At 45.2% G+C, this 21,978-nt stretch overlaps 1 protein-coding gene across 2 annotated transcripts in view; it reads right to left on the reverse strand.

The window, feature by feature from the left end:
- LOC130290752 (cytochrome P450 2F2-like) overlaps nucleotides 1-12,926 on the reverse strand; it is a 104,560-nt gene extending 91,634 nt beyond the window's left edge. Inside the window, exon 1 of one of the 2 annotated variants that reach the window (XM_056538804.1) lies at nucleotides 12,811-12,926. Coding sequence is in view for 1 of the 2 variants with exons in the window: in XM_056538797.1 (XP_056394772.1) it covers nucleotides 286-299 (14 nt within the window). In the remaining variant the exon portion in view is untranslated. Of the gene's footprint in view, nucleotides 1-285; nucleotides 315-12,810 lie in introns of those variants that run through there. The other variant, XM_056538797.1, reaches the window with a different exon arrangement.
- Between the last annotated feature and the right edge of the window lie 9,052 nt (nucleotides 12,927-21,978).

The following is a 21,978-nucleotide window of genomic DNA, read 5'->3' on the forward strand; positions in this document are numbered from 1 at the left end:
AACCGCTTTTTGCCTTCTACATTGGGGACCAGGGACCAGGGTCCATTTGGTTGCCTGCACCAGAGATATTTTCTATAAGGTGTGCTAATTTTCGCTATATCTTCTTCTAGATAGATAGATAGATAGATACAAACAAGGATAAGTTAGCCAGCACTGTTGATACCAAGCTATTATATGGACCTGGCCTGCAGGTGCACGCTGCTGGGCTAAATATACAGCAACAGAAGAAGTTCCCATTTGTTTCCCGAACATGACCCCCCCCCCCACCCTCCCAAAGTTACTTACAGTAAGAGCAGCATCAGGGTGGGCAGGGTAAGGCTTCTTTCACACTACAAAATGACTCCGTTTTAAAGATCCTTAGGAAGTTCTGTCTGAAAATCAGCTGTAAAACGGCAGTTACAAAATCCTATACAGTCTATGGGATTTTTCTAATAGCCGTCTTAACCCGTTATAGCTCGTTATTAATAACGGCCGTTATTGTGTGACAGAAGATGGTAACGGGAGAAATAGTGCATAGCACACAGCGTTCGGAACAATAAACTTCTGGGCGCTGGGAAGCCAAGCTCCGGAAGCAGGGCAGCGGAGTACCCCTTAAAAGGAGTATTTCAGTTTACTAAAATGTATTCCCTATCCAAAGGATTTTTGATGCTTACTGTATCTGATTACTACCACAGACATAGCCCAGAAGCAGAATGTGTGCCACAAGCTGGAGTGATATCTGTTCTTGAGTAGGAAACCCCATAGGCAACAGGGACATCTATCATTATAACAGTAATCCCAGCCCTTATACAGTAAATGGCTGTATGGCCAGCAGTGGTAAGCAGCAATGCTATGCATCACCACTTAAAGGGGTATTCCAGGATTTTTTTTATTTGACTATGCTACAGAGGCTGTAAAGTTAATGTAGTTCATAATATAATGTCTGTACCTGTGTTTCATGGAGGTATCTCAATTCTTCCGTGATTTTTGCCCAAAGGTTTATTGTTAACAGCATACAGAATGATTGTTGTCTCAGGTTTTCCTAGCTTGCAGTGTGGCTTGAGACATTGCATCACTAGTTAGGTGATCAGAGGGAGCCTGTCTTTGCTTCAATGGGTGGAGCAACCGCAGGGTGGGAGGAAGATCAGATGTTTTTGCAACAGCTGGAGGCACCCTGGTCAGAAAACACTGGTCTATTGCACTGAAGAGATCACAGGTGTGTTTCAATGGGTGGGTGGATGATGTGTGGGAGGGAGAAAAGCAGCTTTACACAAACAAGGAATGATGGAATTTGTAGTTTTAGGGAACGAACTCCAATAGGAAATAGCCAGTTCACAAAACGATAGCCTCAGCTTTATGATAATCTCACAACATAGCCACTTGTGGTAGCCCTTGGAGGGTGTATGGTAGTGGTGGTATGGTATCGGTATATGAGGGGTTAATGTTAACCCTAGAGTTCGTGACGCCAGGCTGAGGGCTGTTATGCTGAGGCTATGCTCCGGCCTATCGCCGCCCTTCCCAGTAACGATAGGTGCATGAAATGACTGAAGGTCCACAAAGAAGTTGAACTTGAACTTGAATAACTTTACTTAAGTGCTTGCGATACATCCAAGGCACAGTTACAGTCTAATATGAACAGTCCTTTAAGTTGCGTAGTGACTGACAATTGTTGCGGACCCTGATATAGATACAGTCTCTGAATTTAAGGGATATATTTGCAGATCTGTCCGGATTTAGGGGTATGATTAGGTCCGGTGATGCTGCAGAGTGTTTGGGAATTGCTACACTCTAAGTTTTGAATGATCCGGCCGTTGCCGCAAGGCTCGGGCCTAACTCACTGCGACAGCTGCGATACAGATGCTTCTTCCTCAGAGGCGCAGGAACAAGAGTGCAAGAGCGTTAAGATGGCCACCGCTCCCTTATATAGGCAGGGGGCGGGGTGAATTTGATTGGTCTGAACACTTGTCACTCACCATTACAGAGAGTAATGGGAATGCTTACGTAATAGGGCCTCCAAAGGTCCTTAAGCAGAAAAACCATAGAGTTCACTCAGTCACGTGAACCGCAGGTCCTGGTACGCTATGGAACAGGTAATTAACTCTTTATTTACACATATCCTATCTTATTTACACTAACCATGTATAATTTACAATTGTATATGCTAGAATAGAGGCGACTAGGGGTGAACTACACTACAGGGATCCCTACGTCCTAGGGACTCTGGCTATGGGGACCCTAAACACATAGGTACCGCATCAGATGCAGGACTGGGACACCACAAACCCCCTTACTTAAGATAAGTCGGCCTCGACGTCTGTCCCCTGAGACAGAGGGACTAGGACTAGAACAGGATGCTATAGAACAGGATGATCTGTACTTTTGCTATACATCCTAAGTAGAATAAACACATTTACATTATTTTGATACCTTTCTTAGTATCTGTCTAGACATATAATACTATCTAGACATTCAATGCTATCTAGACATTTAAAGCTATCTAGACATTTAAAGAAGCTATTTATCCTTTAGTTTCTAGTTTCCTATACAACTCTATCAACGTATTATACATTTGAAGCTTACTAGACAATTAGATAGCTGCCTAAGACATTTTTATTAGCTCTCTATACATTTAGCTTCAAGCTAACTAGGCATTGGTATTATCTCACACATTCTATTTGCCAACATTGAGTTACCTGTTAGTTAGTACACGAAGGGTATACTGGCTAGCCCTAAGCTAGGTCACAGTAAGGGTGGCTGCTAGGGTCTTTCGACTACACACTACTTATCCCTAGAGCACTTTCAAAACAACCTACTAGGTTATTCCTAGAATTGCGTGTTTATTTCTGTATTTGCAAGAGCACCTACTGGCCAGGCAGAGCATCTCACGCACGCAATTGAAGAGAAGAAGTTTACCTAACAGTGGCAGGAATTGGGTATCAATATGCTACAATTCCTAAGTGCTTTCTTTAAGTGAGATATTTGTTTTGATTTATGTACTAGAGGAATTTTGAGGTAGTACATTTAAGTGGGTAAACTAGAGTACTGAAAAGTGATTGGCAGAGCACTGAAGTGAGTTATCAAAGGCACTATGTGTGCAGGCACTAAATGTGAGTCTTGGTACCTGATGGGTAGTTTGCCCTGTTTAGTCCTTTGAGACCTATTAAATTTTGTTGAGACAGGTGCTAGCGATTGGTGACAGCAATAAGACTACCCAGGGAGGAGCCGGGGTGTCACCTGGTAAGTAACTACTACAACACCTTTAGCAATTTTGTTTTTATGTACATTTGTATGTACAGAAATTTTTTTTTTTTTAGTGAGGAGTGTACACGTGCAGTACGTCGATATTTTCTGTGTACAGTCCTGATTTATTTTTTTATGTACATAGACATTTGACAAAACCATATACACATTTACTATACATATATCAACACTCCAACATATTTCAGGTGCATTCACCTGATAAGTGCAACAATTGTTTCCAGAAAAGTCCTTCAGGAGCTACTGGTTTATACATAGAACAGACGTGTAAGGATCAGCAGTCCACCTACACTAAGAGTTCATAGGAAGGGAAAGGTAAGCACGGCCTTACCACAATTCAGCCAGGTACAGTCCTTGATGAATCTCCTACAGGCTAGGAGTCTCTTGACTTAATAGTCAGGCACAAGCTTAGTGGTTACGTTGCTGAACTTTGAACTGGAACAAAACTTAGCACAGTCCTGCTAGGCACAATTGTCAGGATCCGGATACTGTGAGGATACTGGTGGTGGATCCTCTGTGTCAGTGGGGTGATGACGCGGGTCGCACCAGGGGAACGGAGTTTAAAGGGGTTACTGGTTTTCACCAGAGCCCGCCGCAAAGCGGGATGGACTTGCAGCGGCAGGTAACCCCCAGGTCGTTCCACCCGATAGTGACTCAACCCCAACTGACGGCTGAGACAGGCACGGTACAAGGGATTAGGCAAGAGCAAAGTCGGACGTAGAAGAAGGTCAGGGCAGGCAGCAAGGATCGTAGTCAGGGGCAACGGCAGAGGGTCTGGAACACTGGCTTGGGACATACACGGGAACGCTTTCACTGGCACTGAGGCAACAAGATTAGGCAATGCTGGGAAGGGGAAGTAAGGTTATATAGAGAGGGCACAGGTGTGAGCACTGATTGAGCCAGGCACCAATCAGTGGCGCACTGGCCCTTTAAATCGTAGAAAGCTGGCGCAAGTGCGCCCTAGGGAGCGGGGCCGCGCGCGCCGGGACTGAGCTGTCGGGGAACAGGACGGGTGAGATGACCGGGATGCGAGCCGCGAGCGGGCGCGTCCCGCTAAGCGGGTCGCAACCCCGCCAGTAACATTAATGCAGTGCTCCCGGTCAGCGGGTCTGACCGGGGCGCTGCAAGAAGGTGAATGCTGCGAGCGCTCCGGGGAGGAGCAGGGACCCGGAGCGCTCGGCGTAACAGTTCCCCCCCCCCTTGGGTCTCCCCCTCTTTTTGGAACCCAAAAACTTGCGAATGTGCTCCTTGTCGAGCATATTATCCTCGGGTTCCCAAGACCTCTCTTCGGGGCCACAATTCTCAGAATCTACAAGAATTTTTTTTTTACCTCTGACCATTTTGGACGTGAGGATTTCCTTAACAGCGAAGACATCGGAGGAACAAGAGACAGGAGCTGTAGCGACAACCTTGGGAGAGAAGCGTTTAAGAACAAGAGGTTTGAGAAGAGAAACATGAAAGGAGTTAGGAATACGGAGAGAAGGGGGAAGAAGAAGTTTGTAGGAGACAGGATTGATTTGACTCTTGATTTTAAAAGGTCCAAGATAACGTGGTCCCAGCTTATAGCTGGGAACACGGAAGCGGATATACTTGGCAGAGAGCCACACTTTGTCCTCAGGAGCGAAGACAGGAGGAGTTCTTCTCTTCTTTTCGGCATGCCTCTTCATACGAGACGAGGCCAGTAGGAGCGACTTTTGAGTTTCCTTCCAGATGATAGCGAAGTCTCGGGTAACTTCATCAACAGCAGGCAATCCAGAAGAAGTGGGGAGGGGGGGGCAGAGGGTGACGGCCGTACACCACAAAGAACGGGGATTTGGCAGAGGATTCAGAGTTTTTAAAATTGTACGAGAATTCAGCCCAGGGTAGAAGGTTGACCCAATCGTCTTGGCGGGAGGAAACAAAATGTCGCAAATAGTCACCAAGTATCTGGTTAACTCTCTTTACTTGCCCATTGGATTGGGGATGATAGGAGGATGAGAAATGTAATTTGATTTTTAATTGATTACAGAGAGCTCTCTAAAATTTCGATACAAATTGGACGCCTCTATCCGAGACGATATGCGTGGGTAGCCCGTGAAGGCGAAAAATATGCATAAAGAATTGCTTCGCCAACTGTGGCGCAGAAGGAAGACCTGGAAGCGGAATGAAATGTGCCATTTTGGAGAAACGATCAACTACCACCCAGATGACATAGTTGCCATGGGATACAGGAAGATCCGTAATAAAATCCATGGCAATTTGAGACCATGGCTGCTCAGGAACAGGTAAAGGATGGAGGAGTCCAGCAGGCTTCTGGCGAGGGGTCTTGTCCCGGGCACAAACTGTACAGGCCCGAATGAAATCAGCTACATCACCCTCCAGCGTAGGCCACCAATATAAACGAGAAATAAGTTGGATGGACTTCTTGATGCCAGCGTGGCCAGCGAGGTGAGAGGAATGTCCCCACTTGAGGATCTTGAGGCCCTGGCGTGGAGGGACAAAGGTCTTTCCAGGAGGAGTTTGTCTAATAGAAGCTGGAGCAGAGGAGACCAGGCATTCAGGAGGTACTATGTGTTGTAGAGGGACTTCAGATTTGGTAGCATCAGAGGAACGTGAAAGGGCGTCAGCCCTGACGTTTTTGTCAGCAGGACGAAAGTGAATCTTGAAGTTAAAGCGGGCAAAAAACAACGACCACCTAGCCTGGCGAGGGTTCAGACGTTGGGCAGACTGGAGATACGAGAGATTCTTGTGATCAGTGTAGATGACAATGGCGTGTTTGGAACCCTCCAGTAGATGCCTCCATTCTTCAAGAGCTAACTTGATGGCCAGAAGTTCACGATCACCAATGAAGTAATTTTTTTCCGCCGGAGAGAAGGTTTTAGAGGAGAAACCACAAGTAATATTATGTCCGGTAGAGTTTTTTTGGAGGATTACGGCTCCGGCTCCGACTGAGGAGGCATCCACTTCCAGCAAGAATGGTTTCGATGGATCAGGTCTGGACAGCACTGGAGCAGAAGCGAAGGCAGTTTTGAGGCAATTGAAGGCCTCATCCGCTTGAGGAGGCTAGGATTTAGGGTTGGCATTCTTCCTGGTTAGGGCCACAATAGGAGCCACAATGGTGGAAAAATGGGGAATAAACTGTCGGTAGTAGTTGGCAAATCCCAAGAAGCGTTGGATAGCACGGAGTCCAGAAGGGCGTGGCCAATCTAAAACCGCTGACAGTTTGTCTGGGTCCATTTGAAGTCCCTGGCCAGAGACTAGGTAACCAAGGAAGGGAAGAGATTGGCATTCAAAGAGACATTTTTCCATTTTGGCATATAGTTGATTTTTGCGGAGTCTCTGGAGCACTAGGCGGACATGACAACGGTGTTCCTCTAGACTAGAGGAGAAAATCAAGATGTCGTCCAGGTAAACCACAACACAGGTATATAACAAGTCCCGAAATATTTCATTAACAAAGTCCTGGAAGACTGCAGGGGCGTTGCAAAGCCCAAAGGGCATAACAAGATATTCGAAATGTCTGTCTCTGGTATTTAAATGCGGTTTTCCACTCATCCCCTTTCCTGATGCGAATGAGATTATATGCGCCTCTTAAGTCCAATTTAGTGAAGATGTTGGCGCCACGAAGGCGGTCAAAGAGTTCCGAGATTAGATGCAGGGGATAGCGGTTTTTGATGGTGATTTTATTTAAACCGCGGTAGTCAATACATGGCCGTAGGGTACCGTCTTTTTTCGAAACAAAGAAGAACCCCGCTCCGCCAGGGGATGAGGACTTGCGAATGAATCCCCTCTTTAAATTTTCCTGGATGTAGTCAGACATGGCTTGAGTCTCAGGGGCGGACAGAGGGTAGATCCTGCCCCGGGGTGGAGTAGTACCAGGAAGGAGGTCAATAGGGCAGTCAATAGGGCAGTCATGAGGTGGCAAAGTCTCTGCTTTTTTTTTTTTTACAGAAAACATCGGCAAAGTCCTGGTAGGCCTTGGGAAGACATGGTATAGGTGGAGCCACAGGGGTTTGACTGATGGGAGCAGACGTGAGACATTGTTTGAGACAAGAAGAACCCCAGCTCTTGATCTCCCCGTTGGTCCAGTCAATGACATTGGAGAATGACATTGGAGCCATGGCAAGCCGAGGAGAATTTTTGAGGTGCAGTTGGGTAGGAAAAGAAATTCAATTTTTTCATGATGCAGTCCAATGCACATTAGCAGGGGTTCTGTGCGGTAACGCACAGTGCAGTCCAATTTTTCTCCATTGACTGAAGAGATGTAGAGTGGTCTGACGAGACTGGTCACTGGGATGTTGAATATATTAACGAAAGAGGCCAAAATAAAATTTCCTGCAGAACCGGAATCCAAGAAGGCCACAGCTGAGAAGGAGGAGTTAGCAGAAGGAGAAATCTGCACAGGCACAGTAAGACGTGGAGAAGCAAAATTCACACTTAGAGCTGTCTCACCTTTGTGAGGAATCGGAGTGCGTTTTTTCTGACGCGGAGGGTGGATAGGACAGTCTTTTAGGAAGTGTTCGGTACTAGCACAGTAAAGGCATAGATTCTCGTTACTGCGGCGAGTCCTCTCTTGTAGGGTCAGGCAGGACCAGTCCACTTGCATAGCCTCCTCGGCAGAAGGCACAGGAACAGATTGCAGTGGACTTGAGAAGAGAGGAGCCGGGGAGAGAAATCGCCTGGTGCGAACAAAGTCCTTCTCCTATCGGAGCTCCTGGCGTCTTTCAGAAAAATGCATGTCAATGCGGGTGGCCAAATAGATAAGTTCATGCAGGTTAGCAGGAATTTCTCGTGCGGCCAGTACATCCTTGATGTTGCTGGATAGGCCTTTCTTGAAGGTCGGCAGAGGGCCTCATTGTTCCAGGATAATTCAGAGGCGAGAGTACGAAATTGGATGGCGTATTCGCCCACAGAAAAACTTCCTTGGACTAGGTTCAACAAAGCAGTCTCGGCAGAAGAGGCCCGGGCTGGTTCCTCGAAGACACTACGAACCTCAGCGAAGAAGCAGTGGACAGTGGCAGTGACAGGATCATTGCGGTCCCAGAGCGGTGTGGCCCATGACAAGACCTTTTCAGACAGGAGACTAACCACGAAAGCCACCTTAGACCATTCTGTGGGAAATTGGTCCGACATCATCTCCAAGTGTAGGGAACATTGAGACAGGAAACCACGGCATAGTTTAGAGTTCCCATCAAATTTGTCCGGCAGGGACAAGCGGAGGCTGGGAGCAGCCACTCGCTGCGGAGGAGGTGCAGGCGCTGGCGGAGGAGATGGTTGCTGAAGCTGTGGCAGGAGTTGTTGCAGCATGACAGTCAGTTGGGTCAGCTGTTGTCCTTGTTGTGCTATCTGTTGAGATTGCTGGGCGACCACCGTGGTAAGGTCAGTGACAACTGGCAGCGGGACCTCAGCGGGATCCATGGCCGGATCTACTGTCAGGATCCGGATACTGTGAGGATACTGGTGGTGGATCCTCTGTGTCAGTAAGGCGTTGACGTGGGCCGTACCAGGGGAACGGAGTCTAAGGGGTTACTGGTTTTCACCAGAGCCCGCCGCAAAGCGGGATGGACTTGCAGCGGCAGGTAACCCCCAGGTCGTTCCACCCGATAGCGACTCAACCCCAACTGACGGCTGAGACAGGTGCGATACAAGGGATTAGGCAAGAGCAAAGTCGGACGTAGCAGAAGGTCAGGGCAGGCAGCAAGGATTGTAGTCAGGGGCAACGGCAGAGGGTCTGGAACACTGGCTTGGAACGGGAACGCTTTCACTGGCACTGAGGCAACAAGATCCGGCAATGCTGGGAAGGGGAAGTGAGGTTATATAGAGAGGGCACAGGTGTGAGCACTGATTGAGCCAGGCACCAATCAGTGGCACACTGGCCCTTTAAATCGTAGAGAGCCGGCGCTCGTGCGCCCTAGGGGAACAGGACGGGTGAGATGACCGGGATGCGAGCCGCGAGCAGGCGCGTCCCGCTACGCGGGTCGCAACCCCGCCGATAACATTAATGCAGCGCTCCCGGTCAGTGGGTCTGACCGGGGCGCTGCAAGAAGATGAACGCCGTGAGCGCTCCGGAGAGGAGCAGGGACATGGAGCGCTCGGCGTAACAACAATTCTTGAACTTGGTTGCTGTAAGACAAAATGGTTAGACAGAAAAAAAACAAAATGACATTACTTTAGAGTCTCTCTAGAGAATATTCTTCTTTATTCTTGTAGTGCCTCTCTGGGTTTCTCTGTATCTGCCAACATCAGGGGCAGGTGCAGAATTGACATAACTTTGCCATACCACATTGGTGAGGATGGAGTTGTGGAAGGCAGCTTGAGAAGGGGTTATAGGCTTACTAGCCGGGATCACAGTGGGGCAAGAGGGTTTGAGCACCATTTCCAAATTAGGAGCAACCCATGACCCTTTTGTTGGTACCTTGGAAATTGGCAAACTCTCACTGCTCCGAGAGGGCCTTGGTGCATCTGTGGGTACCCCAGTGTTAGACAAACTCTCACTGCTCCGAGAGGGTCTAGGACTTGGGTGGCCATAACTTTGACCTGTTTTCTTCACCCTGTGTAGAACTTGACTCTCGTAGGTATGCAGAAGATGAAGAACTTGACTCTTTGCTGTACATAACAGATGATAAACTTGACTCTTTACTGTACGTAGCAGATGATGAACTTGACTCTTTGCTGTACATAGCAGATGATGAACTTGACTCTTTAGGCTCCTCCTCCTTGGGTGCACTGGTGGAGGCTTTAGGAGCGGACCTTGTCGGCCTCAAGTTGAAGGGATCAGACTCCCAATCCATTGACGGGAAATATTTGAAAAGAAGCTGTGTTGGGGCTGTTGGGGCTGTTGGTCTGGTGACCGCTGAAGCCCATTCTCCACGAAGGCTCTGGACGGGGGTGTAGTCCACAATTTCACCCACCTCCAAGGTGTAGAACTTCTTATGGAGATATGGCCCTTGTACTGCTCGCCGGTTTACGAGGATGGTCTGCCCAGTGTGGCAGTCAAGAAGTGTGATCCCATTTACGGATGTGCAATGCCTCAATTTCTTTGGTGTTTTCTTGACACCATATTTTCTCTTCACAGGGCAAATGTACGTGCTTGGGGGCATAGAGTTCTACGTGTCGGGCCCTAAACTTCTCCATCAATTCGGCCAGCTCGGCCTCCTGACAGGCCCTCTCCCTTTCTGCAGTTGGGATTGGTAGGAGTATCTTCCCAGGCAATGGCTGAAGCACTCTGTGCATGTACTTGATCAGCCCCGGCTCATCTCCGAATACCCATTGCGGCAATTTTGGTGAGCACGGTCGTGCACTTGGCAAGCTTGATCAAGGAATGACCTCAGGGCTGGAGGAGGAAGAATAGGCCGCCTCTGGCGGGGTACTCACAGCAGACTCCTCCGACGGGATCTCGGCCCATGAGCCCCAGGTTCTGTGGTGAGGGGACAATCTCAACGGTAACGCACCTCCAGGTGTCCCTGCACTGTTCGCTGGAGGTGTCTCTGGCCAATCGTCGTCATCATCAGGCAGTGGGGGAAGATTGCAGGCCCCCTCTTAGTCCAATGACAACCGCTGCAGACGGTCAGCAAGCTCTTGAAAAAGTTGGGCTGCGACTGCCACAACTTTCCATTTTGCCAACTTGACCACGTGGAACGCTGCTCTCTGCCATGTCTGTACTCTCCGGCTCTCTCTGCAGACTGAAGAGGTTGCTCTGCGTGGCGTCTTTTATAGTAGGCTTCTCCAAAATGGCGCTGGGCAGGAAGGACACTATCGGTGCAGCTCCGACTTCCGGTCCCTTTAGAAATGATTCCTGTATCTCTGAGTTCCCCTTTGGCTGCGACACAGCAACTTAGTGGCCACACCCAGGGGCGGGACATGGCGCAGATCCGTCCGGATTTAGGGGTATGATTAAGTCCGGTGATGCTGCAGAGTGTTTGAAAATTGCTACACTCTAAGTTTTGAATGATCCGGCCGTTGCCGCAAGGCTCGAGCCTAACTCACTGCGACAGCTGCGATACAGATGCTTCTTCTTCAGAGGCGCAGGAACAAGAGTGCAAGAGCATTAAGATGGCCGCCGCTCCCTTATATGGGCAGGGGGCGGGGTGAATTTGATTGGTCTGAACACTTGTCACTCACCATTACAGAGAGTAATGGGAATGATTACGTAATAAGGGCCTCCAAAGGTCCTTAAGCAGAAAAACCATAGAGTTCACCCAGTCACGTGACCCGCAGGTCCTGGTACGCTATGGAACAGGTAATTAACTCTTTATTTACACACATCCTATCTTATTTACACTAACCATGTATAATTTACACATTGGTACCGCATCAGATGCGGGACTGGGAAACCACACATTCAACCCCAAGTCAAGCGTGTATACTACCTAAGCATGTCCATTACTGTCTGGCAGGTACTTACTAAAATCACTGCATGGTGGGTAACCCCTTTAACTCCTTACAATCCATGATCCAGGCACTCTGCCTGGCCTATGGAGGGTAGGGCTGAATTCAAGTTTGCTTTATTGGGTTTAAAAGCACTATACTACAAAACTGTAAATGTAGTAGTGCACTAATGTCTAAACAATTGTCTTCAAATAGACTAAAATTATGGGGGGAGAGGAACCACATGGTAACCTTGCCCTGCAACCAGTTTGCCCTATGTAGATAAAAATGTACATAGCACCAGACAAGCCTTTTAATTATTATTTTATATTTATGGAAAGCTAAAGTTAAAAGCCCAGTAACTAATTGACAAAATATCAATTGTCATTACTAGCAAGCTATGGTTTACTTCAACAGTGTGGAAATGATCTTCCCTGCAGATATCCTATTCAGGTTCAGATTACTCCTTATAAATATATAGTAAAGTGTATCTCCATATGTGGGTCCGACCACTGGGACACCACATGATCAGACACTTATGCCATATGATGTGGGGATAGCTGTAATAATTAGGAATATCCCTTTGGGGAAAAATATAAGAAGACAGCACAATTATGGACATTTATCAACGGGTTTAGTCAGGTTTTCTTTACTATAATTGTAACAAAATTGTCGCAACTGCGACTACGCGATTTTTCGTGCGACATTTTGACTGGAAAGCGAGAAAAGCAAGTTTTCAAAAAATTAACTACGTAGTAATAATTTTAAAATGGGCTACGGGTAGTCAGGTATTTATTAACTGCGACAGTAGCAACTGTGCAAAAAAAAGTCGCAACCGGGTTAAAAATTGACTAAATTTACTCCAGCTCAAACATGGAGCACAAAAAGCTACTACCAAAGTAAAAAAGGAAAAAATTGTTTACGTGAAAGAAAATTATCAACAGGCTGAAAGCAGTTGATAAATAAGTCACACATCAGCAAAAAAAAAAGTAAGGAAAAAATGACTAAAAAAAAGAATACATAAGCAAACATTGATAAATGTCCCTCCATATGTGTATAGAAAGATTATTCTGATCCCCCATTTGTTACTTAGAATCCGAGGATAAAGTCTCAGGGATAAAAACAAAAATATAATATTGATGTTCATTACCATAATATCAATCAATTCTTTCAATAAAAGTAACAAACTAGTAATGACCCCATCAAGAGATATGACAGGTCACTTACCTGAGACTGCAGTGAGTGACTTTCAATCCCTCTCTCTCTCCAGAATACTGTCTAAGCACTCAATAGTTAACTTTTTGTAATCTCCAGTTATTGGAATCACATTTATTTGCTGAGAGCCGGAAGGAATTGGACCAGTTTCCTAGAAAGAAAATGAAAGACAGACATTTCATAACTGATTTGTTCATGCTCACAGTCTAACATATTGTGTAATTGTGTTGCAGTGAAGGAGAAAACGGGCACCACCTAAGTCTCCCACTATTGGGTGCAAGCTAGTTGCTATAATGCACATAATACACCAAAAGAAAGAAAAGCTAGCAACCATGTAGTACTGCACACCCAAAAATTCTATGAGTCACCATATGCCATGCAGGAAAAATATAAAAGGAAGAGGTGAACAGACATTTAAAACCATTTAAAATCCCATAAACACCTGACGGAGGAATATAATCCTACTACGTCCACCCCATGCTGGGCCAATAGCCCACTAAAAAGGAGGAGGATGCCCCGGCCACAAGATATACCAAATAACAATTTAACTATTACACAGATCGCAATGCCACACACATAATAAGATGGAAAAAAAAATCCAAACAGTTTAAATTAGACAACTGATCTCACACAATAACAATGAAATATATTCTAGAAATATCATAACGTAGCATCACAATAAAAGAGACTTGAGCTACCCAAGATACACAGACTGGCGCTCACGTACTGAATAATAAATACCATGTACATATTTGCATATCATAGTGAGTATCCGTCCATGAAAGTGTAAAGTGCATGTGGCATAAAGAAAGCAGCAACTGTCCCTGGCTAGTCACTGTGTGATGGTTGGGGCGTCCTCGTCCACACACGGGAGCAGCAGACCCCACGCATTCTGCATCCAGCTACGGAGGCTTCCTCAGGAGTAAGGAAGCCTCCATAAGAGTTGATCACTCCTGAGGAAGCCTCCGTAGCTGGAGGCGGAACACGTGGGGTCTGCTGCCCCCGTGTGTGGACAAGGATGCCTCAACCATCACACAGTGACTAGCCAGGGCTGCTCTCGTGGATGCCGGACTATCAGGGCGGATCTGCGCAACCTACAAAGACAAGCTAGGCCAGAAGCCTGCCGGCCTCAGCGTGAACTCAAAACGTGAGTCTTAAACTAATTCCCCACTAAAGCTAGCGTGGCTGCTGGACCTCAACTAAATCCCCTACATCCAGCGGAACAGCGCATATCAGTCTACAGACTCTAAAACGTTTAAGATCCCAACCACTGTCAATATATAAGAGACTTTGCTTGTACAGAGGCTGTTCCGGTTATAATGCTTGCATAAAATCTTCAGTAAAAGTTCTGACTGTTTTCAGCAAACTCTCCGGTTGTGGACATTCAATTATTTCATACCTCCCTATCGCTCTTGGGACGGGTGGCGGTAGGACAAGCATTACAGAGGAACCCTCACCCTGGCGTCACGAGTAGAAAGGGTTAAACAGACCCCATTAAAGTACCGCACAGCTACACCCCATATACCCTACACCCCCAAGCTACCACAGAGTAAACTGGGTGTTCATGTATAACTTGAGTTTATTTGAGGAACAGGAAAGTTGCTAGGACTTCAAAAGACCTGGGGCTAGAGCCCATAGCCAGGTAACACCCCTAACCATGATCAGTGGCATCGCTAGGGGGGTACTAAGAGGACTTTAGCCCTGGGTCTGAAATGCCTAGCCCCAGGTCTAAGGACGCTGCAAATATAAATGCCATTACTACTTTAAGAGAGCAGTGGCTTCTGGGAACTGGCATCAGAGTTGCAGTTTTGGTTTAGGTCAGAGAAAAGCCATGGACTGTGTCAGGGCATGCTGGGAGTTGCAGTTAATTACTAACTAAAACTCCCAGCATGCCCTAACATAGCCTGTGGCTCTGCAGCTAACCCAAATCAAACTACAACTCCCAGCATGTTGCACTATCATAGTAGTATAGTATAGGTTTAAGTGCAGTATACTGGGAGCTGTAGTTCTGCATTCATTGGGATCCATTCAGCCGTGCATTACCTACCAACGTGTCTGCTCCTGCCCATCTGCTGCCAGCTGGCCATTTCCCCAGTGCACTATTCAGCCCAGATGCGCAGGAACACACCTCTTCCTCCTCCATGGCCACTAACCTGTTAAATGGCTTTGCCCAGATGGCGAAACTTGGTGATCCGGCTGCCAGGATCCTCCGCTGTGTCCTGTCAGAGAATGGAGGGAACCCTGGCTGTGTGAGAGGGGTGACATGTGGGCAGGCAGCAGCATGGAGCCCAGTGTGTTAGAACTTGATGGGACTGAGGCTCTGGAGAGTAAGTGGTGCGGCCGCACTGGACATGATGTGGTCCTGACTCCCTTCTCCATTACAAGAGAAATGCAGGGAGGAGGTGTGCCATGGCAGGGGAAAAGCAGGGGGGAGGAAAGGTTCTGGGGGCAGCACATCACCTCCAGACCTGTGCCCCAGCCCAGGTAACCCCCAATAGTATCAATAATACTTGCATGTAGACTCAGCCACAGACTCGTGCATACTGGGAGGAAAAGGATATCTCCAAGCACCAGACTACAGAAGCCGGAATCTCGCACTGTCAGCTCAGGCGAACAGTGGAGTCTGTTATATAATGGCTGTATGAGGGCCTTACTACTGTAAACTTACTTTGGATGCCTACTGCTATATGGGGGCCTAATTTCTATATGGGGTACAAGTGGGCATTATTACTGAGTTGGACAATATACACCCTGAGTTTGTATAGAGGTTGGTATAGTGCTGGAGAAAGGAGCCTAAAATGTTTGTCTGGCTTGCAGATTCTATGGCAGCGAGTTTTGGCTGAGAGAAGTCTACATTGAGGTCCTGTCCAGATAGAGAAGAAAAGAAAAATTGAACGAGTCTGATCAGAGAAGACGTCACCTTTAAGCCTATTGATGTCACTAATGTAATTACTTATACAGTCTATAAAGCCTGTGTACAGCTAGTATATACTATAAATCATAAGATCACCAAATAGTGTCTTGGGGTGTGCATAAAACATAACTTTTATTCGAAGTTACTTCATAAAATAAAAAAGAACATGTGTACTTGTGTGTATCAAACACCAGACAAATGAAAACATGGGAATCACTGACATATGTCAGGGGGTCAGATATGTGCTCTGCTTGGCCCAGCCAGCACAACCCGATACACCCCCAAGTCAGATATTCCTTAAATGATTTGACAAATTACTGCCGACGCGTTTCTACCAGTTATTACACTGGTGTCAACAGGGAGATAGAATGACTAACATAGAGTTATCATATATATATATATATATATATATATATATATATATATATATATATGGTAGAGCTGATACATAGAGGTTATGCCTATAATCCTGTAAGGAAAATTGCAGGTCCCCTGTAAAGGAAAAAACACAGCTCTCTCCCCAAAGAAATCATCAAGAGTCCTGGATAACCGAATTAGGTCCACCTAGGAAGAAACAAGTACAAGAGGGACCCTGTCAGTAGTCACCTAAAAGAAAACGCTGGGGAACATATAATTGCTCCCAATCATTACTCACGGTTTCCTATGACTCTGTACGGGTCGCGCACAACCTGCTATGTCGCAGGGAGCTGCAAGTCTGCAGCTCTGCTCGCTCTGTGTAGCGAGGTGCCGGCATCTGACATCGCTTCCATCACCGGATATACACGCGCAGCCGCACACGCCTCCATGACGCGCTGCTGGGGGCGTGCTTAGTGTTTGTTTACATCTTCGGCTGTGCCGGAAGTTATATCCGATCGCTGATAATAGTGGAGCATGATGTATAAATATTGGAACTTGGTTTCAAGGCTAATTTATGTACGCATTGCAATTATTTAGATTATTAGTATATATTAATTCATTTTTATGTTTATTCACAAAACAAGGAATACAATGGATAAGTATAGATTGCCCAGACAGGTAACTATTGGTCACAGAGACAGAGGTTAATTTATATCTCTTATTCCCAGAGATGGTTACATGTTAGGAGTTGGTGGCAGGGTGCCCGAGCCTAGATGAGGAGCCTGATAATAAAAATCAAATGGCTCCTAATTAAAGAGGGTAGGGTGGGGGTGTATAAATAGGGGGAGGAGAGGGAATTCCCTATTTGTAAGATGACAGGGGATAATGCGGGGCCCTAAGGGATTCTATACTATCCCTATTTTCCCCTACTTAATTCAGACCCTATATCCTAGGTGGGGTGGCCGCCCTAAAAAGGGTGGTCCCGCTCTGGAACCTCCTGTTATAGACTATAAAGGTCTACTTAAAAAGAACATGGGTGACCACCACCTCCTCCAGGCCAACTAAGGCCTTCCCTAACTTCCTATATGATCACCCTCAACCTACCCCTCATAGAAAACAGCCAAAGTTGAGCTGTTCATTTAGTCCTTTGGGGGACACCGTGTCTTTTTTTTTATTTTTTTTTTTTATAAGTTTCAATACATACATAAATCCATTATTACTTTCAGCGTTATCAATACCAAACCCCCTTCCCCCCCTTTCCTCCCTCCCTCCCCTTAAGACAGCCTGCCCAAAAAACCTTTGTCTTGCTTCCTTTCCCTCCTCCTCTCATACTCTTTTCTCCTTTTCACTATCTCCTTTCTCCTTTCTCCCAGGGTACCCATTTATTCTCGATTTTTTTATTTTTTATTTCTTTCACTGTCCTTAAACAGTAACAACTCATAAGTTCTAACCTTAATTACACCTCCTAACCATTCTTCCCTTGATGGAGCCGCTGGGGCCAACCATTTCCTGAGAATCAAATTCTTTGCCACTCCTAATACTCCAAGTATGAGATCTGTATGCTTAGTTCCCACTATCTCCAATCCATAAATTGCGACCTTAGGTTCAAAGAACAATACCACACCTATTCTATCTTTAATAGTTTCAAAAATGTTTGCAACTTTTGCAACTTCGTGCAATTCCATATCATGTCTAACCAATTACCTCCCCCGAACCCACACTTGGGGCATTGTGCATTTTCCCTGACATTAATTTTATAAAGAAATTGCGGTGAATACTGTGCCCGATATACTAACATCAAGGAAGACACCCTATTATTTGCATTAATCGTTGTTCTTCTAATATTCTTTAACACCAGTTTCCACTCTTCTTCTGTGATTCCACCTATATCAAGTGCCTGTCCTAGTCGTTTTACTACGTCCTCCCAACCCTTCTGACCTAGCATTTTATATAATGTACTCATTATTTTCTTTTTTTCCCCCCTGTGCATTTTTAATATATTCTGTAATGTGATAACACTCTACCTTTAATTTTCCTTTCGGTTCTTCTTGTCCCAAAGCATCCTTTAACTGTACATAACCAAAATAATTACTATTTTTTAAATTAAACCGTTCGCTCAAACACTTCCAATTTATTATCTTCCCATTTGTGCAGACATGCTCTACCAACCTAATTCCTTTCTCTTCCCAGTTCAAATATTCTGCGATTTTCTTTATTTCTGGGAAGTTCTCATTTTCCCATATGGGGATACACCATACACTACTTGTCATCCCAATTGCTGACTTCATACCATCCCATACTTGTACCAATAGTTCTTTAGCTGTGTTCCCCTCTTCTATGTCCTTTTTCAAACTCCCGCTCTCCAACCACTCCCATATGGACCTATATTTCTTACACCCCTTTTCCAAGTAAGCCAGCAATGTTTGTTGTTCTTGGATAACCAATGTTAGTTGGGATGCTATGAAATAATGATAAAAGTTAGGGAGACCCAGCCCTCCTTCTTCTAAGGGGTGGTACAGATATTGACTCTTAATCCTGACTCTTTTTCCACCCCATATAAGATTATTTAATATACTTTCCAATTTTTTAAACCAAGTATTTTTAATCCATATGGGAGAAGCTCTCAAATAATGCGTTATCATGGGGAGTAATACCATTCTCAGCAGTCCTATTCTATCTGCCATACCTAATCTCATTTTTCTCCAAGTATTTATCTTTCCCCTTACCTTCCCCATCAAAGGTACTAAATTTAACCTCTCAAAGTCTGTGACAACGCTAGAGATCATAATACCCAAATATTCCAAACTATCGTTAACTCTTAGCACGTTTACAGGGCCAATTGGAACCTCAATTTCTACATCCAATGGCATAAGACCGGACTTTTTCCACCAACCTGATCACTTCCTGAACTTTCTCCACCGGATTCCTAACAAACAGAAGCACATCATCTGCATATAATAACATTCTTTCTCTATCCCCTTGTACCCCAAACCCCTGAAAGACATCAGTGTTCCTAACCATGGCCGCTAGTGGCTCCATAAAAAGTGCAAATAATAAAGGTGATAGCGGACATCCCTGTCTTGAACCTCTTTTTAAAAATATAGTGTTAGAAAAATTCCCATTAATACTAATTTTTGCTGTAAGAGCTGAATAAGTAGTTTTAATTGCTTTTAAGAGTAGAGTGCCCAAGTTAAATCTCTCCACCACCCCAAAAAGGAAACCCCACTCCACCATGTCAAACGCTTTATTAGCATCCAGCGACAGGATGGAGCGGGGGTCCCCTCCACGTGTTTGAATATTAAATAATGTCCTGTGTATATTTCTAAACATATTCCTACCCACCATAAAGCCCCTCTGCTCTTCCCCTATAATCTCACCCAGAACCTTTTTTAATCTTCCTGCCCATATTTTTGCAAAGATTTTGTAATCCGTATTCAAAAGTGATATAGGCCGATAATTCTCCATCTTTTCCCTGCCACCCCCCTTCTTGGGGATAAATATTATCACTGCTTCAGACATCGAAGGGGTCATAGCCCCTCTTTCCAAGGATTCATTAATAATCTCCAACAAGCAGGGTAGCAGAGACCCATGAAATCTCCTGTATAAATCAAATGAGAACCCATCTGACCCTGGGGCAGAATTCCTCGCGCATGTTCTCAATGCTTCTTGCACTTCACCCAGAGTGATCACCTCATTCATCTTCCTATTCTTCTCCTCATTTAAACTTGGTAGAGCTAAATTTTGTAGGAATGCTTTAATCTCCAATTCTGATTTTTTTCCCCTCAAATTGATATAATGTTTGATAATACTCCGTCGCTATCTTCCTTATCTCCCCTTGATCCGTTACTATAATTTCCTGTTTATTTTCTAAGTTAATAATTTCGGTGTTTTCCCTTTCATTTTTATTATACCAGAGAGCCACTTATTAGATTTTCCCCCTTCCACATAACGTTTTTGTCCCCAGAAAAAAATCCTATGTTGTGCCTTCTCAAGCACTAGCTCTTTATATTCTTTTTGTGCTTGTTCCAGTTTTTCCCAGTTCTCACTTCCAGTATCCTTTTCATAGGCTTCCTCTAATTTTTTAATCCGATCTACTAAATTATCTTCTTTCTCCCTTACTTTCCTCCTAAACTGGGCTATATTTCGGATCAAGATCCCCCTCAGATATGCTTTCATAGCGTCCCAAACCATAAATATATCGGCGGAGCCTTTGTTAGTGGCCCAAAACCACTTAATCTCCTCCTCTATACCTTTTGTCACTTCTTCCACCTCAAACCAATGCGGATTAATATTTCTATTCTTGTTCTGGGGGGGAACCCGATCTTCACAACCAAAACTACAAACCATCATGGAGTGATCAGACAAGCCCCTGGGCTCATAAGCATTTTTTTTAATACCCCTTGCTCCGCTATCATTGGCCAGAATCATATCGATACGTGAAGCAGTTTTATGGCTCAGATTGTAACATGAAAAATTTTCTCGCCCAGGATTCAGGTTTCTCCATACATCCCTCCATCCTACTTCTTCACAGAACTCTGCCAAAACATTCATCCCTTCCCTCATTACTCCTCCTCTCCACTCCCTTTTATTATCCATTACTGAGTTAAAGTCCCCCATAATGTATAGATCTTTATAATTTTTATCCCTCAAGAAGTTCACCAGATTTACCAATACCTCTGTTTTGAAAGGGGGAGGGATATAGACAAATGCAAGAATAACTTGTACCCTATGCCACACTACGTGGAGAAAAACAAATATCCCCTATCATCACAGCAAACACTTTTAATCCGCATATTCATTTTACCGTAAATCAACACCGATACCCCTGATGAATAATTTGTTCCAAACGAGTGGAATTCCTGAGCCGCCCATTTCTTTTTAATTAAATGGACAGATTATTTTGTTAAATGTGTTTCTAACAAACATACCACTGCCGGTAGATAATGTTTGACCCTATCCATGATAGCTACTCTTTTCCTTCTCTCCTTAATACCTCTAATATTCCAAACTAGCACTTTACCTCCTTGGCTACCCTGGGTCCTCATACACTTTTACTCCAGCATCTTCACTCCTGACAAATTTCCAGGCTGTCTTCCCTCCCCTTTCCCACCCTCTCCCCCACATCAATCCGCTTCTACCAACGGATCCCTCCACTATTCACTTCTCCACCCCTCCCTCTCCCCACCGCCTCCCACCCCCCCTCTATTTTAAAATTTTTATTTAATACCTAAACTTTCCAAAATTTTGCACTACCCCAACCTTTACAGAACTTTACAAGCCCTGTCTTTCCATACATCTTCCCGCCTCTACTGAGGACAGGAAAATTAATGTTTTACCATCATGAACCACTCTCAAACGAGCTGGGAATAACAATGAAAAAGCAATATTCAGAGTATGCAATCTCTTCTTAATGTCTCTATACTCCATTCTTTTCCGTTGATTCTCTTTTGAAAAGTCAGGATAAAAAAAGACACCCGCACTCCCAACCTCAATTTTTCCCCTCTCCCTTGATAATTTCAATAGGGTGTCTCTGTCTTTAGCACACATAAATTTTAACAGTAAAGTCCTTGGCGGTGCTCCGGGCGGTGGTTTAGTATATGGTATCCTGTGGGCTCTTTCTATAACATAACAGGTTGAAAATGTCTGTTCTCCAAAAACGTCGACTAGCCACTTTGTACAGAAGGCAATAGGGTCAGCTCCTTCTTCCCCTTCCGGGAGGCCAATAACTCTTACATTAGCCCTCCTTGATCTGTCCTCTAAATCTTCTATCTTCCCTTTTAAAAAACAGTTTTCCTTTGTAAGTTCTTCCTGAGCTTTCTCAATGCTCTGTAGTTTACCGTCCATCTGAAGCACCATTTTCTCTATTTTCTCCCCTCTTTCTTTCACCTTTTTCATATCCTCACGGATAA

The sequence above is a fragment of the Hyla sarda genome, chromosome 9 (genome assembly GCF_029499605.1).
Source record: "Hyla sarda isolate aHylSar1 chromosome 9, aHylSar1.hap1, whole genome shotgun sequence".
Lineage (NCBI taxonomy): Eukaryota > Metazoa > Chordata > Amphibia > Anura > Hylidae > Hyla > Hyla sarda.